The sequence below is a fragment of the Dermacentor variabilis genome, chromosome 7, assembly GCF_050947875.1.
Source record: "Dermacentor variabilis isolate Ectoservices chromosome 7, ASM5094787v1, whole genome shotgun sequence".
NCBI lineage: Eukaryota > Metazoa > Arthropoda > Arachnida > Ixodida > Ixodidae > Dermacentor > Dermacentor variabilis.
The window spans coordinates 141,286,648-141,301,962 of record NC_134574.1 but is presented as its reverse complement, the minus strand read 5'-3'; the positions used below and the strand labels follow the sequence as shown (position 1 = coordinate 141,301,962).

General features: G+C 44.0%; 1 protein-coding gene across 1 annotated transcript in view; it reads left to right on the top strand.

The window, feature by feature from the left end:
• Positions 1-15,315, top strand: part of LOC142588869 (uncharacterized) — a 371,216-nt gene that overhangs the window by 345,435 nt on the left and 10,466 nt on the right. Inside the window, exons 142-155 of the mRNA XM_075700688.1 lie at positions 1,585-1,893; positions 2,365-2,670; positions 4,388-4,545; positions 5,335-5,482; positions 6,322-6,509; positions 7,861-8,002; positions 8,813-9,115; positions 10,528-10,719; positions 11,420-11,468; positions 12,242-12,339; positions 12,903-12,993; positions 13,116-13,315; positions 13,747-13,839; positions 15,102-15,311. Of these exons, the coding sequence (XP_075556803.1) occupies positions 1,585-1,893; positions 2,365-2,670; positions 4,388-4,545; positions 5,335-5,482; positions 6,322-6,509; positions 7,861-8,002; positions 8,813-9,115; positions 10,528-10,719; positions 11,420-11,468; positions 12,242-12,339; positions 12,903-12,993; positions 13,116-13,315; positions 13,747-13,839; positions 15,102-15,311 (2,487 nt within the window). The remainder of the gene's footprint in view (positions 1-1,584; positions 1,894-2,364; positions 2,671-4,387; positions 4,546-5,334; positions 5,483-6,321; positions 6,510-7,860; positions 8,003-8,812; positions 9,116-10,527; positions 10,720-11,419; positions 11,469-12,241; positions 12,340-12,902; positions 12,994-13,115; positions 13,316-13,746; positions 13,840-15,101; positions 15,312-15,315) is intronic.

Genomic DNA, 15,315 nt, shown 5'->3' with positions numbered 1-15,315 from the left:
GGCGAGAACTCGGCAGACGCGTTCCTCACAAACATAGGTGGCACAGCATCAAGCGTTCGTGTGAGTTCGGAGCACCGACAAAAATGTACGGAAGGCGAACGCGCCCTCATCGAAGAACAGACTCACCGATCGTCATCTGTACAACTACAAAACGATCGCGTAGAAGAGGACGATGAAAGCACAGCGCATGTGTTGTTGATCTTTCACTGTCCTCATCCTACGCGTTGTTTCCCCGTCCAAATGCAACGCCAACTAGCCCACCGTCGATCTCTTAGGCAAAGTTATTTATTTAGACCGCCCGGGCTATGCTTTGCGGCGAAGCACCACCGCGTTTTCCAAGGGTCTCGGTCGGGGGGGGGGGGGGGGGCGGGGTCCTGTTCGGATGTCAAGTGCTCTCTGATGGCACGAAAAGCTTGTTAACGCCGCGCGGTTTTGTGTGTCGTTCAGTAGAGGCAAATTTTTAACACACGTTCTGGAATTATGACTGTGATTATATATATATATATATCATACATTTCTCTGCGTGTAGGAAGGAGACAACGAAAGTTTTTGGAAGTAAGGTGTATTAACCTCCTAGGCTGGTGTACCAGCCTTCATCAGAGTAGAGTAACACTGTACTCTGATGAAGGCTGACCCAGCAGCCGAAACGTAAACATGTATTAAAAAGTTTGTCATCTCTTTCCTGTATATGTTACGTCGAGTCCAGCATGCTAAACACTTAGGAAACCCTCTATATATATATATATTTTTTACTCCAGTGAACGTGGTGTGCATGTGCCCATGGTCTGCAATCATTTCAGTTGAGCTTGCACGCTATTTGAAATTTGTTTGTGATAACAAGTGCAACTGGTCTGTCTGGTTTTGTTTGATCATTCCTACAGTGTTAGCACAGCTATAGCTTCGCCCTTAATTATAAAACCCATAATCAGACTTGACTGTGGGAAAGCAGCTAAATTGTGCCACGATGACACCATCTTCGAAACCATGCACCCAGTATAAGACACTGTGTGCTAGCCTGACTGTGTACTTGCATGTAGCTAGCAAGAGAGAGAGAAAGGAAGGAAATAAAAGGAAGGCATCGAGGTTAGCTATATATGTATAGATTCTGTCCAGTTTGCTACCCTACACATGGAAAGTGGGATGAGAAAGGGAAAGAGAGGACAAGAGGAAAGATTACAAATTAGGTGCAGTGTTTCTACTGTTGGGCACTCAAGTCTGTTACTTTTATGAACTGACGCAGTATGCCAAATGCCTTTCTGGACTGGTGGGCAGTGAGTTGAGGCTCCCGTCGCCGTAACACTAGCAAAATTTTCATTTCACCTATTTAACAAACACTGCAATGATAATTGTGTATGTGTGCATGTGAGTGCGCAAGTGCATGCATCCAATCCACACTCCTAGTGCTTATAATTGCAGATAAGTTAGTGCTACTACCAGTGAACTCTCATTTGCTTTTGTGAGTGAATGTCAGGCATGCCCATGTATGGTGTTAGGGATGCATGTAGACGAGTGTACTTGCAGCAGCACCCTAAGCACAATTTGTGCATACATGAAGTTGCTTTTTTTTTTTCTGCCTCTCTTCAGCGGCTGGCCAAACAATTGGAAGGAGTAAGGCATCGCTGGAAAGCCCTGCACAACCATGAAGAGCACCTGGCACGCGTCGCACCGAGTGGACCGTGGCTGGACGAAGTCGTGAAACAGTCCCGTGAATCGCTTCGTCGCCTGGAGGCGCTTGAAGCCCGGACGAGAGACCTCGAGAGGTGGTGCTCTCACTGGGATGCGCTGAAGCAAGAACTGCACAATCTCGACGCAAACATGGCCGACGCGCTGCAAGGTGTCCAGACTGCCGCCTCCAGTTCTCAGCAGCCCTACTCACAGGAACTGGTGTCCAAGGTGTGTACCGAGGCACGATATCTTAAAGGGCCATAAAGAGAAATAAAAATGGGCTCAGTTTGGTGAAGTGCTCTTTAAAAAAAAAACTTATTTTCGTTAATTTGGTAGGAAATGTTGGTTATAAATATGAAGAAAACAAACGCCAAAGTTTCCTTCTATTCATTTCATGCTGGAACCTTGGTACTGGCACATTGGCATAATGTCGTGAAATTCACAGTATTTTTCTCATATTTTAGCAGGTGTGGTGTAGGCAAATTTTTTTCAAATTTACTAGGGTGAGTCTTTAGTTCCTTGTGTTCATGATTCAAAACCTGTGTTCACATAACTTGCTTGCCTTAACAATGTCTGTTGAGTAAATGTCCTATACATTGCACGTGATACATTCTCAATTGTACTCACTTGTCTGAAAGTTTGTTGCCAACCGGCTGACCAATCAATATTTCTTGCTGTGAATCTGTAACTCTCTTGCAGGAGAAGTTGGATCAGCTGAACCAAGCCGTAGAAGCAACATGCAAGTGCTTGGATAAGGTGACATCGGACTGTGTCGCTGCGGAAGCAGAGGCCGTGAAGAGTCACGTAGCGCATACCAGCAAGGCCGCCAAGGCATTGTCGGAATGCGGAAGGTTCTCACCGGGCCAAAAGGAGCAAGCGAGGAAGTGCCTGGCACAGTTCAGCAGTTCCTGCAAGGAGTTGGACCGACAGAAGAAACAGACTGACGACAAGGCCGCGTCGAAACCAAGTGGCGACGCCGCGGAATGGCTAAAACAATTGAGTGAGGTGAGTCGACTTCGGCCGGTCTTGACATAACTTTCACCAACAGGGAACACTGCTATAGGATTTAAGTACACTTGGCAAGAGGAGGAAACCTCCAGATATACCATTGGAGCAGCCCGCGTTTAAAGGATGAAAGAATCTTGCTCAAGTGGCATTATACCTAACAGCTTATTTTGTGCAAGATCTTTCTTCTTGTTTTTTTGAAGGCAAGTTGTCTTTTGTTAAAGCAACACTAACATGACATTTTCGATTTGTCTCCCTTTTTCTTTTTCTATGAAATGAACGTCCAAGCCCTATAAGAATGTTGGCGAGTGTCAGAGTGTCCTAGATAATTTATTATAAATTTTAATCCTTGTTTCTACGAACAAGTTTCGGTTTCGGCACTCTGGAAGTGGATGCACATCACGATGTCTTGATACATTTGCTCTCACTGCGCTCCTGCGATTGCTGCGGCGGCCACACATGGACACAGACAGATAAAACGCATGCAGCATTCTTGTTTATTTTTTTCATGAACATCCTTGTACCTAGCCTCATTGCTGTACGACTTCAGCAACTTTTGCTCCGCATTCAGTAAATGTTGTCGGTAAATTTTGCTCTGTTAACGTTCACTGCTTTCTTGTTTCTTAGAAAGTCTAGAAAGGAGTGCATACGTGTGCCCAGTAGGTGACATCTATTGGCTGTCACGCCTTTGTGTGATGTCATCACTGACGTTGCCTGAGACGGATAAAAGAGTAGGTGTTTGGAATCCTCAGGAGAGAGCAAGTACTCTAATATGTGAGATTACATGTGTCCTGCTGTGTTCAGTGGAATACTATGCTTGGCTCCTGCATTCACAGCTGCATTGTCTGCTGTTCGGGAACATTTTTTCACCATGCTCAAGAAGTGTTTCAGCGTCCCTTTAGCCCGTTACAGACGAGGCATATAAATGCCAGAATAAAAAAAGTTATTTTCTATCTAGATGTGCAAAATGCATTGAGAATAAGCACAGTCAACAAAAAGAAAAAAAAATATTTTGTTCAAACTTTTCCAGCAATAGGGAGAAAGGCAGAAAACTTAATGTGGGCTTCACGCCAGGCCACATATGGCTTCGTTTGAAATTCAGACAGGCAGTTCTCATCGTATATGAACCATAAGTGTACATTTCATTTGCTTTGCATCATGTGTGTGACTCCAGTGCAGCCAAAGATGGTGCATAGGTCTGTCTCCTCTGACCGTGCTTTCAAAAAAAGCATGAGAATGCCAAACTTCGTCTTCCTCTAGTACCAGTTGCTGTTGGGCTGGTCGGTGCATGTCGAACAATCATGAATTTAGCTCCAAAGACACGATGACAGACAGGGGAAGACACTGTCTCATCATAATGACGCTGTCCTGATGGGCGTGCTTGTCCTGTTTGTAATGTCCTCCCTTCTCAGTGACCATGTTTATGGCGCTAAATTCGATATTGTTTTTCTTGTTGTCCCGTGTGCCTGCTCTAAACCAACAGAGGGAGCTTGCTGCCTGTCACTCAAAGTTGGCCGAAAACATTTTAGCAGGAAACTTTGCACTCGATATCGAAACTCTGCAAGGAAAAAAAGAAATTGTTTCTGGTATGTTGCCTGTAAGCAACAGTCGTCCATGAGAGGTTAATAAGAAACAAAGACACCATCTCGTTTCTCCAGCTTTTGCTAGTTTTCAAGTTCCTGTGCTTACATTTACACACATTGTGCGCTTCTGGCAGGAATCGCAGAGGCACAAGGACGACTGCGACAGGCTGCTGCGTTATGGTGAGTCCCTTGGGACTTTGCTCCTGGACGAAGATATCAGGAAGGAGTTAGACAGCCAGCTCTCTGCCGTCAAGCAGTCATCCAACGAGGCTGAAGGAACGCTGCAGCAAAGGTGATAAGCCTAAACTGTGCATGCTTAGTCATGTTTAAGAGGTGCTCTTATGTTGTCATGCTGTAATGATATGTGCTTCGCGTTCTTGAAGATTAATTCGGTGTGCAGTTTATTACTTTTGTTGCAATGGTTTAAAATGTGATGTTTTTTTTTTTATAGCTTGAAATAAAATGTATGCGCTTCATAGTGTCAAGAACATGCTATGACACTGTCATGATGGTATCTAAGCAAACAATACAGAAGTTCACGAGAAAATGGAGGCTCGAAGTGATTTGTCTCACCTGTCATGGTGGTAGGGTTCTAGTATAGTACTATATCCATAGTATTCCCAAAAATGAATAGTCGTAAACTGATTAGGTTTTTCCCTGAGGATTCTGAATTATAAAATGAAATTGAAATGCTTGATCTTATCAAAACTTCAGTTGATAAAATAAAATAACCGAGCCTCAGCAGTTAATATATAAAGTTTGCAGTCCAGCTGTATACATGAAATAAAAACCACTGCTGTGAAAGTGAAATCATTGTCAGAAATTTGCCACTAAATTTTCAATTCACACTTTCTTGCCACCAGAAACACAATTGGTGACGTGTCTTGTACAGAATGTGTTGCAAAAGTTGTCCCATTTCATGGAGCTTCTCATCTCTTTTTCAAACACCCGGTGTGAACACTGCTCTGCACTCCTGTACATGTCTGTGCTGCAGGATGCATTTTTGCTTTGCATTTTTCTTTGTTGTGAATGGGCATTATTCAGTTGAGCACTAAGGTGGTCGTTACATTTCTCTTTGCAGCACGTTGAGGCTGAATGGTGTGGCCGGCTTGCAGCAAGAGTTCAACGTGAGATTGGACGAATTCCTGCTCTGGCTTGATGACATGGAAGCATCACTCACCTCTACCATCATCCCAGCAGAAGCACAACGAGAGTTGAAGCTTCTGAATGTGAGTGCCATGCTTTCTCCAGCAGTCTTGTGTTTTTGTTTTTGTGCTGTCTGGAGTTGGACAAGCTTTTGGCACTTTCCTAATAAGTTAAAATTGGTAGAGCATCTTGATGTCCTTGAACATAGCTTCAGCAGAGATTGTTTTGGCTCATACGTAGATCTCCTTGCATAGTAGATTTCATTTAAGACAAACATGAATGGACCCTGTAAATTTGTTGTATCTCACGAAGAGTTCATCTTGGCAGAAATGCATGAGAGAGTAAACGAAGTCTGTAAGCTGCTCATCTTGAGTTTTGACTGTGTTTGCGAGTGTGATCACGGAAGCATCATTTTTCACATTTCTTCTCACTGGAAGTTGAATTATGGTAAAAAGGTGGCAGCCAGGGATTGCTGACTGAGTGAAATCCGTTATTCACTGCCCAAATTCAGAATATATGTGTTTTATCTTTTAAGCAGCCTTTTTCAGTGGAATTAAGTTTCTTGTTCCAAGTTTCTTTGTTTTGAATCACAATAATGTAAGCCTTTGGCCACAGGAATTTCTTACCTCAGGCGCTTCCATTCTGTACCCGGTATTGCCAGACTTACTGCCCCCCCCCCCCATTTTCTTTCCTGGTTGTTGTTAACACCACCATCATCCTCTATTATTGTGAAAAAGCTGCAACAAACGATCGCAAGCAGTTCACTGTTATCATCATAAACAAGACTTTATAAAAGAAAAATTTACGTCGGGGAACGCGTTGGAGGCATTTTTGAAGCCAAGCTGAAAGCAAGCTCTGTTGAGTTTCTCTTGGATTTCCCTGCAAACCTTGTTTTAAGTTGATGTTCTTTTTACACTCAAAGGCTAAGAAGCAAGGAGTGGCTGAACACAGCGAACCACTGAAGCAGCTACGGACCAGCCTCAGCGATTTGCTCAAGTACTACCACGACCTCATACCAAGTGCGGACCAGGACAGAGCAGAGGAACAGCTGGCGGACGCCGAGAGGCGTTGGCAAGCTTTGGCACCGCTGGTGGAGGAACGACGAAACAGGTGCGCAAAATCGTGGTTTTCCTCGTGCCGTTGAGTTTCTAGCAAGTAGTTCTCGGGAGAGGCGCCATGGTTCTCAGGTGCCGACACTGAGAACTAAGCCAGTGAACGTCGTCACTTTCTCATTGGAGCTTTAAGTAATAAATATAGGTTGTCAGTTGGAAGACTTCTGGGCAACCCTTTTAGTTTGTACATAGGAGTGAGAAAAGTAAGTGGATCCGAGGGGCTCGACTTCTTGCTTGTCACCCCACAGAGAAACAGACAATGAAGCCAGAGGGAGCAGAGGGGAAGGTAATTGTTGTCTGACTGAAAGGTAGGAACAATAGGAAGAAGGGAAATGAAAGTAAACAGCATGAAGACAACTCGTCCCAGGTGGTAGCCGAACCCACATCTTCTGCGTCATGTGCGCTGTGCTTTACCAAGCCCTGCCCACGCGTGCTGACACATCACCCAAAACACTATGATGGGCTCAGGAAATGTAGAAGTACCTTGCCCGCACCACGTGAGTATGGCAGAGGAGCTAGCCAAACAAAAATGAGGTGCCACTGCTTTTATTCTTTTCCAGCAGTTCTATTTTATATACGTTCTCCACACTGCTGTAGCAAAGAAAATTGTGCAGCGCTGCCATCAACGTTGCTGTAAGTGAAGGAGACAGCCATACTCATCATGAAGTGTGCATTATTGAGCTTGCTGGTGTGCTCAACACGGTTATGACAACCCTTATTGACATGACATTTGTGGAGAGGCAAGATTGATTAATGCCTGAAAACAGGTTTTTGAAAGCTTTCTGTTGATGTATATAATGCAAAGTAGCGGATAGCAGGGAAGATGTCGAAAGCCAGGGTATTGATCATTCTTATTACCTACACCTCTGCTTTCCTAGACAAGTTCCTGAAAATGAGCGCCTCGTCATCCTCTGTTCACAGAGACTCACTTTGTCTGTTGACTGCATATGTACACTTATAAAGAAACAGATTGCACGTCTGCCTTGCTTTGTGTACATGTGGTTTTGCAATACACACAAGACAAGTGAAACCCTTATTTATCCAGCACATGTTTTTCTAGACAACATGCCACTTATCTCGTGGCTGTGCGACATCACAAGGAATACAAGGACTTCTATCTGAGGCACAAACCGAAATGTTTATCACATTTCTTATCGAATGCCATGCCCGGTCAGCCCTTTGTTGTCTTGTCTAGAAAGTGATGAGCTCATGCCGCGAGAGGCACTTGAAAGCTTACCTTGTCCCGACAGATACTCTGGCAATTAGCCAACAGTCCGATCAGTCCCGACATATGCTCTTTTCTGTCGGATATGCGTCGGCCACGCTCATCCTTTGTCTTGTCTCTGCAGATTAAGTGCCGCGAATGCCTTGTGGGAGGAAGTGAAGCAGTTGGCCAGCAAGCTCACCAACGTGCGGACCGCCGAGGATACCCTTGCCTGCACCTTCGGCGACGACCCGGAGAGCCTCTACCGTACAGTGGAGGCATTGGAGGTAAGGACCCTGTCGGGCTTGTTCATTATTGGTACTGTCATTATTGCCGTAATTTTTTTCTATGTTTCTGCATTGGCATTAGACTGGAAATTCTTATATATATATTTTTTTGACAGTCTACTTTGTATGTTGTCTACACCAGTTGGGGTGCTTTTCATCACCAGTCGGGTGTCAAAGATAAGCAGCTCAGCTTCAGCTATTCTTGGCTCGGTAGTTCCATCTAGACCTAATGTGCAATATTTACCAAATGACTTCATTCAAGTCCTTGCACATTCTATCCTGTATTCTGAACTATGTTTTATGCGTGTTGTTTGCGTTCACTCATAAATAAAAAAGATAGAGAAAGAAAGCCTTCCTGAAGGATGGGCCTTTCTTCTGTGCTTTTTGAATGCAAAATATTGGTATGGATGCACACCACAAAATTTATTTAGCACATGCACCTTTAAGTAAGCTGAACAATGCCCCTTAGTTATGATCACTTGGGGTTCTGTAACACTCACCTAAATATAAGTACCACACGAATGTATTTGCATGTTGCCCCCATTGAACTGTGGCTACTGCGACTCAGAATCATACTCGCAACCTTGTGCTTGTGCATTTCGGTGGGGGTGAAATGCAAAAACCTAATCGGCGTCCAGAGGGCATTTCATGCGAAATGTGGCTCCAGCTAAGGCAAGTGTAATTACATTTGTAAACATCTACAAGTTCTGAAAGATTTAGTGCCGTCTCCTTGGTCTGAAATTGCTGCCATTCGCACACCTGTCGTTGGTCCGGCTATGTGCCAATATAGCTTTCCGTGCTCTTCCGCAGCGCCTGCTACCCGAAGTGCAAGAACTAGAGGTCCCACTGAACAACGTTTGCCGCCGGTACGAGAACCTGGTTCAGGACTGTCCGGTGGACGAGAGCCTTTACGCTAACATCGACCAGTTGCGCAACGACTGGCTCGCGAGGAGGCGCTCGGTGCGGGACTCTCTGGAACGCTACCGCGGAGCGGCGCACACTTGGGAGTTGTGGGACAGCCTGCGGGAGCAGCTGGTGTTATGGCTGACCGAGAAAGATGTGGCTGTCAGTAGGCTTGAGATGGGGCACAGCACAGAGGACGATGACCCCGAGGTACGTCTTGCCTGTTTGTAGGCAGTAGAGCTTTACTTCACCGAGCTTGAGCAGAGAGCTCGGCGTTGTGTTCTGAACGTGTGCCTCTGGTCACAGGGGAAAGTTTAGTGTGGCTTCAGTAGTGCACTACTATATGGCAAAAGAAAGTTTCGTGTGGGATTTGAGGAAATAACAGTGGGTCAAACAGTTGGCATATTAAGTGTTTCTTTCTAGCAAAGTCTGCAAAATTAACACTGTGTTTTAGGTAAAGCACAGTCTAAAATGAATGTTATTTTAAATAAATTTGTTTATTGCAACTAAATTGGCATGATCAACCGTCACGAGTCAAGATAAGCCAGTGTCGTGTACAACGCAGCCGTGGCACTAACAAGTTGGCAATGAGAGTCTCTGATTGTGAATGTTATAAGCAAGCAAGATGTGTTACACTGCAAAACGCGTATATTTTAAAATTACTGCTAATTTAGCTTTGAAGCACTGCAGTGAAGGCTACTCACTTTTATGCACTAAGGCTGGTTTGCAAACACATTTGCTGGCAAGTGTGCTGTGCAGAGAGTGTTACTAAATTTTCTCATGTGACAGCGTGCAAATGATTTTGAGTAGGCTGTAGCCCAAGGCCAACTCTGATTTCCCTATTCAGATACATGTGAAACACAGGAATCCTCTAATTAGAAAACTAGTGAACCAATCTGCATGTAATTTGCTGTATTTGAGAGAGAAATTTGAGTTCTACTTACTGTAAGGAACAGAATTTTGTTTTATATTCTCGTAGTTTTTACAAAACGGACTGAAAAATTTGTAATCTGCAAAATAACATTGAAGAGCAACATTTACAAAACCATAACTCTGCATCAAAAACAAATATCGCAGTTCTGTAAACTGCATTCACTAGGGTGTCTGAAACGGACAAATTTGATACACGAGTTTGCAGCTTATATGAAATTGTTTGTTATTTACGAAGTCTTTGCAAAGAGCACACTCACAAATTGATGGTATATTTCAGAGCAGTATACAACACATCAGTTTCGTCTGCCGTAGATGTAACTTACAAAATTGTGAAATTGTATCTTCACTGCCGAGTTACACAGTTGTTAACTTGGTGCCTCAGTATTTATAAATTTTGCAACTTTCAACAACTTTTGCAAGCAAATTGGTGGCCTAAGTCAACAGTCTGCTTTCTGCAGTCAATGTATTTTGTATTTTTCTCCTAAATGCAACTAGCCCCATCAAATTTGGCGCAGTAGATGCCCAGCAAATGGTTCCTCTATTCCCGTGTGTTTAGACAGACGCTCCCAAGGCAAAGCTCTTTCTGAACGACCTAGTGATGTTCACTTAAGGTGACTCTGAATTAGCCTGTGTGACAGAGGCATCGTTACTTTTGCCAACTCTTCATGGAACCATATGATGTCTTGCAGGCATTACGACAGGAGCTCTTGCAAGGCAACTCCCGGTTTGCCGAGCTGAAATCTACTGGTTCAGAGGTGGAGCGGTTTGGCCTCCTGCTGGCAGGCATTGCGACAGGCCCGGCGCTGGGAGAACTGTACCTCTACTGGCAAGACCTGTGCCAGCGCGCGGGCGCGCTGGCCGGAACTGGATCGCCGGATGAGGTCAGTGGCTCTGAATCCCCCCCCCCTCCCCAGCAGCTGTTGCAGTCCAAAGTTTGGCCCCCAGATATTACTGCATACCAATGTTGGGCCTATGCTAATCCTAGATTGGTATCTATCTTACATTGGGCCACATGGGCACTGTTTTATGTTGGCATGATCCAATGTTGGTGTGAGGTTGGTAGATAAGCAAATGCCTTGACTTGAGCGTAGGACCATGCTGTTCCATGCTGGACTATGTGGCTCCAGTATTAAGCCATCATTGGCTCCTCACTTGCAATGTTACTTGCCGGAGGGTAGGGTCTCTGTCAGAGTCAACAGCAGAAAGAAAAGGCTTGCGCATGCTGGTTTAGAGAAATGCTGGCTCTCACATTTTCTTATTTTGCAACATACGTCATTGTCAAAAAATTTTGGCAGTGTTTTGAATGATTGTGTTCCACACATGTATTCCTTGTGGAACACTGTCACAGAATACGTTACCACAATTCAAGTTTAATGCTTTCTCTGATTCCTTTATTTGTTGCACGTCCAAAGAGCACAGCGACCTCACATCAGACAATCCTTTTATTTGTGACTATAGTTATGCATTTGCTTTAAAATTAAACATAATCTTGGTGTATAGTGCTTGAATATTTTTTATGTTAGCCTTTCTTTTTTTCATAGCTGCAAGTGTTCAATCCTCATGAATGTGACTTGTTTTCAGGATCAGGAGCCAGCTCAACAAGACATTGAACAAACTCAACGGCTAACTGGTGAGTGGATCTGCCAGCCTCTTAAGTCACTTTCTAGACAGTTGCTTCTAGACAAGCCTCCGGCGCCATTGCTTAAACTTCTCGACATCTACTTTCCAATCACTTGCATCTGCCAGGGAAAAACCAGGCAGATGAAAGAACAAGTGTGACCACTGTTTTGTAGAAAAGTGCTGATAAAATGTTTGTCCTGCTATATACGCAGTGCTTTGCCCTCAGCCTAATGCAATGTTTCTCAGGCTAGTCTCACAAGCCCAAGAATTCAACGGAAAGTCGTCAAGATTTTTAGCAGGGGAGACCCGTACAGGCCCCGAAACCTTAGGCTTTAATCCTCTTATTTTTTTCAATTTGGTTAGTGTTTGTTTCATTTCACGTTTCACCAAACTATAGTCTGCAGATCTCCCAGGGATCCTCAGGATAGCTTTAGGGTGCCCTTTGGGACCACCGTAGGAACATTCCATTAAAGACCAACTGCAAGAGAATATTGGGCTACATAAAATGCTTGCATCGAAAGCCACCTAGACTGCATAAAAAGCAGATAACATGATAACGGCAACAGTTTGGTGAAAGCAGCCACCGGCAAAAAAGTAAAATGATGGAACTTGGCAGTATTCGCTGTGGCATTATTGCTGTTATTTCTCAAACCACACTAAATTGTAATGCAAGAACATGAACAACAGTTTCAAAAACACAGGCACAGAAGGACAAAGTGTGGTCAACGTGCACTAACTAGTCCTGTTTATTGCTTTACTAACTGGACTTCTTTTGTCGTGTAGGTGCCGTTTCCCCATCAACCATTCCTTCTGTTGCTGGCGAGCCAAGCGAAGCTGAGCCAGATAAGCTTCCCATTGCTGGAGCCGCCTCGCAGAACCTCGTGAGTAACCAACAACGATTTCAGTGCGAAAAAAATGTGTCATGCAGAAAGAGAGTGGTTTGAGTTGTTTGGATATCATTGTGTCTGCTCCTGTTTTGCATATTGTACTTCGAGGCATTCCTGAAAACTTCGATGGTTAACCATGTTGTTTAAGCTCCATAAAAGTTGTTGGAAAGCATTTGCAAACACTGAATTCTGCATTGGCTGTTGAAATATTTCTTGCCATTTATGATGAACATTTCTTTTTCTGGCAAGTTTGAAATCAAGTGGATCATTTGTCATCAGCAGCAGCCTAATTGAGTCCATGGGGCCCAATTCATTAAAACGGTATTTTATTTAACTAGCCATGTGGTGACCAGTAAATCAAGGCTTTAGTACTGCTTTCGTTATCTTAATATATCAAAGAGCACTTCCAGAGCTAAAGAGTTTCCCGAAAGTATGGAACGCCTTGAAATTGATTCAGACTTTTGCACGGTCTTGTAGTTGTGAAACATCTCAAGTACTAGCTAAAAGTGCAGTGTCGTACAATGTAAAGCTCTCAACGGGGCATTTTCTTTTTGCAGCACCAAGTTGTAAATGTGCTCGTCAGCAACATCAGCAACGTTCAGCGTCTCAGACGTATGCAAAGCTCGTCCGAGAGCAGCGAAGCTGACGGTACGTATGCCAAACATTTTTTTTTTAACTTGAGCATATTATTTTTAGCAATGGTACAGATTGATTTAATTGTCACCTCTCTCTTCCCTGTACACTCCTTTTTTTTCTTTTTTGTGATTTAGATGAGTTGACTGATTTGCTGGAAACTGTGGCACCCGAGAAAGCCCTTGAACAAGAACAAGAACAACAGCCCGATGTGTCAAGCGTGGAAGAGGCACTGTCACGTCTGGAGCAATGGCTGGCAACGGTGCCCGACCGGTTTGGACCGGACAAGATTCCAGAAGACCTTGAAGAACTGACTGCACTCGTTAACTCTCACAGTGTAAGTATTGCTCGCATTCATATTTATTTGTTTATTTTTCATTGACTTGATCTCTGTTTTGTGGCGTCCATTTCACAAAGGCTGTGTTCCTGTGCCTTTGAAAGTGGCTGATCGCAACTTTTTTTATCTATCATAAGAAAACCAAGCTAGTGCCCCCCCCCCTCCCCTCTTCTCTAAAGGTGAGGGATAATACAGTTAATGTTGGGGTAGCGGGGAGGTATAATGTTAGTGTGTGCACCACGATTCAAATGCCAGCCATTAAATTTTTTGAGCCAGGAAAAAAGAAGAAACTGTAAATTTCAAACAATTACTAGTGGCTTGCATTAAGTTTCATTGGTTCGGGCACTTGCTCTAAGTTTTATAGTTCCCTTGACTCTTTTTAATCTCTGCAGCCTTTCAAACAATGGCACTGATTTATTTTGTCCTTCTAGGACTTCCTTGACCAGAGCCGCAGGTACAAGCTCCTTCTGGACTGGCTTCAAGCACAGAGGATCAGAGATTCTCATCTACAGAAGAGGCTCAAGGTATGAACTCACTTCTGAAGCTATGTCATTCAGTTAAACCTCCAACAACATGTAGTTGGCTCCGACATGAAAGTGCTTTTGTTACATTTGACACTCATCATAAGTGCACATTTGTTACATGCTGATATCGGCATGGAACATTTCGTATCCACTTCATTACATGCAGTCATGGATTATATACGTGCTCGCTATATTGAGGTTCGACTGTACATTACTGTGCCAGCATGCCTATTTATAGCACAAAGCTGCTTGCTTGGCTGACCGACGCCTGCTGTGTCTGCCTTGCACATATACTGTGGGAATTGCTATGACCTTACTGGGATTGCCACAACTTGCTCACAGCGCATTGTTAAAACATAGCTGTGTAGTTTTTAGCTCAGTAGATGGCCAAGAATTGACGAACTTACCTTACAGAATAAAACCTCATCTATTTTTATATGGTGGTGGCCTGCTGCATTAAGATTGTGATGAGACACAAACACAGGCAATCTAGCCTTGTGTTGTCCGTAACATACCTTCAAGAGTGATTTCTTTATTAGGCCAAACGGAGTGAAAGTGAAGAACTGCTATTCCTGTAGTAACACACACACACATCTGCAGTAGTTGTATCAGCAAAGGCAGCACCACATAAGTAATTGTAGAAGCAGTCCTCACAGTACTTTGCCAGGGTGTTTTAGGCATTCAGTCAAATTTATTATACTATCACTTATTATGCAACTATTCCACTAAACTGCAGTTTGACTCCAGCAAATCTTTGCGTCAAATTTATACTGCTGTTGTTTACTTGGCATTCAAGCTCATCTGGGTTTCGATGCATGCTTGAAACAAGAAAAGAAGTCTGAAGTTTATTCCTAGAGTTCCATTTATTTCCCTTGCTTTTACTCACATTTTTTCTGTGACAAATTTTATGGGCAAGGGTGGACCACCAAGTGGAAGGCTTTCTATGTTTGTAGCACACTTGCTAATTTGGTCATTTCACAGTGCTCCACCAGTCCGCGAAGCAAGAAAGTAACAAAGGGTGACTAAGCAACTATAGCAGCAATGAAACCTTGTGGGAATAAGTGGGTTGCCATAGCGACAATAAAGAAGCCTGATCATCATTACAAGACCATGCTTATTGTCCCACCCTCAATTTGAATGGTCTCTTCCAGAGCACTCTGAAACAACCAATCAAAGAGGAGGCCACAGGCACATCGTACAGCAGCACTTTTCTGTCATCTTCGGCTTCACTGATGTCACACGTGTCATATCTGATTTTGCAGGCCGCCACCGTACAGTGGGACATGGTGTGCCAGAACGCATGGAACTACCAGGAGCGTCTGCGCTGGGCATTGCTGCGCTGTCCGCACTACAACAGCGCCCTTCAGCAGCTGGCTTTGTGGATGATCGCCACCAGGAAATGGCTCAAGGGTCGGGACAAGGATGCCAACCTGCCACCACGACTCCTGGTTGCCCGATACCGCCAGATCCTGGTTA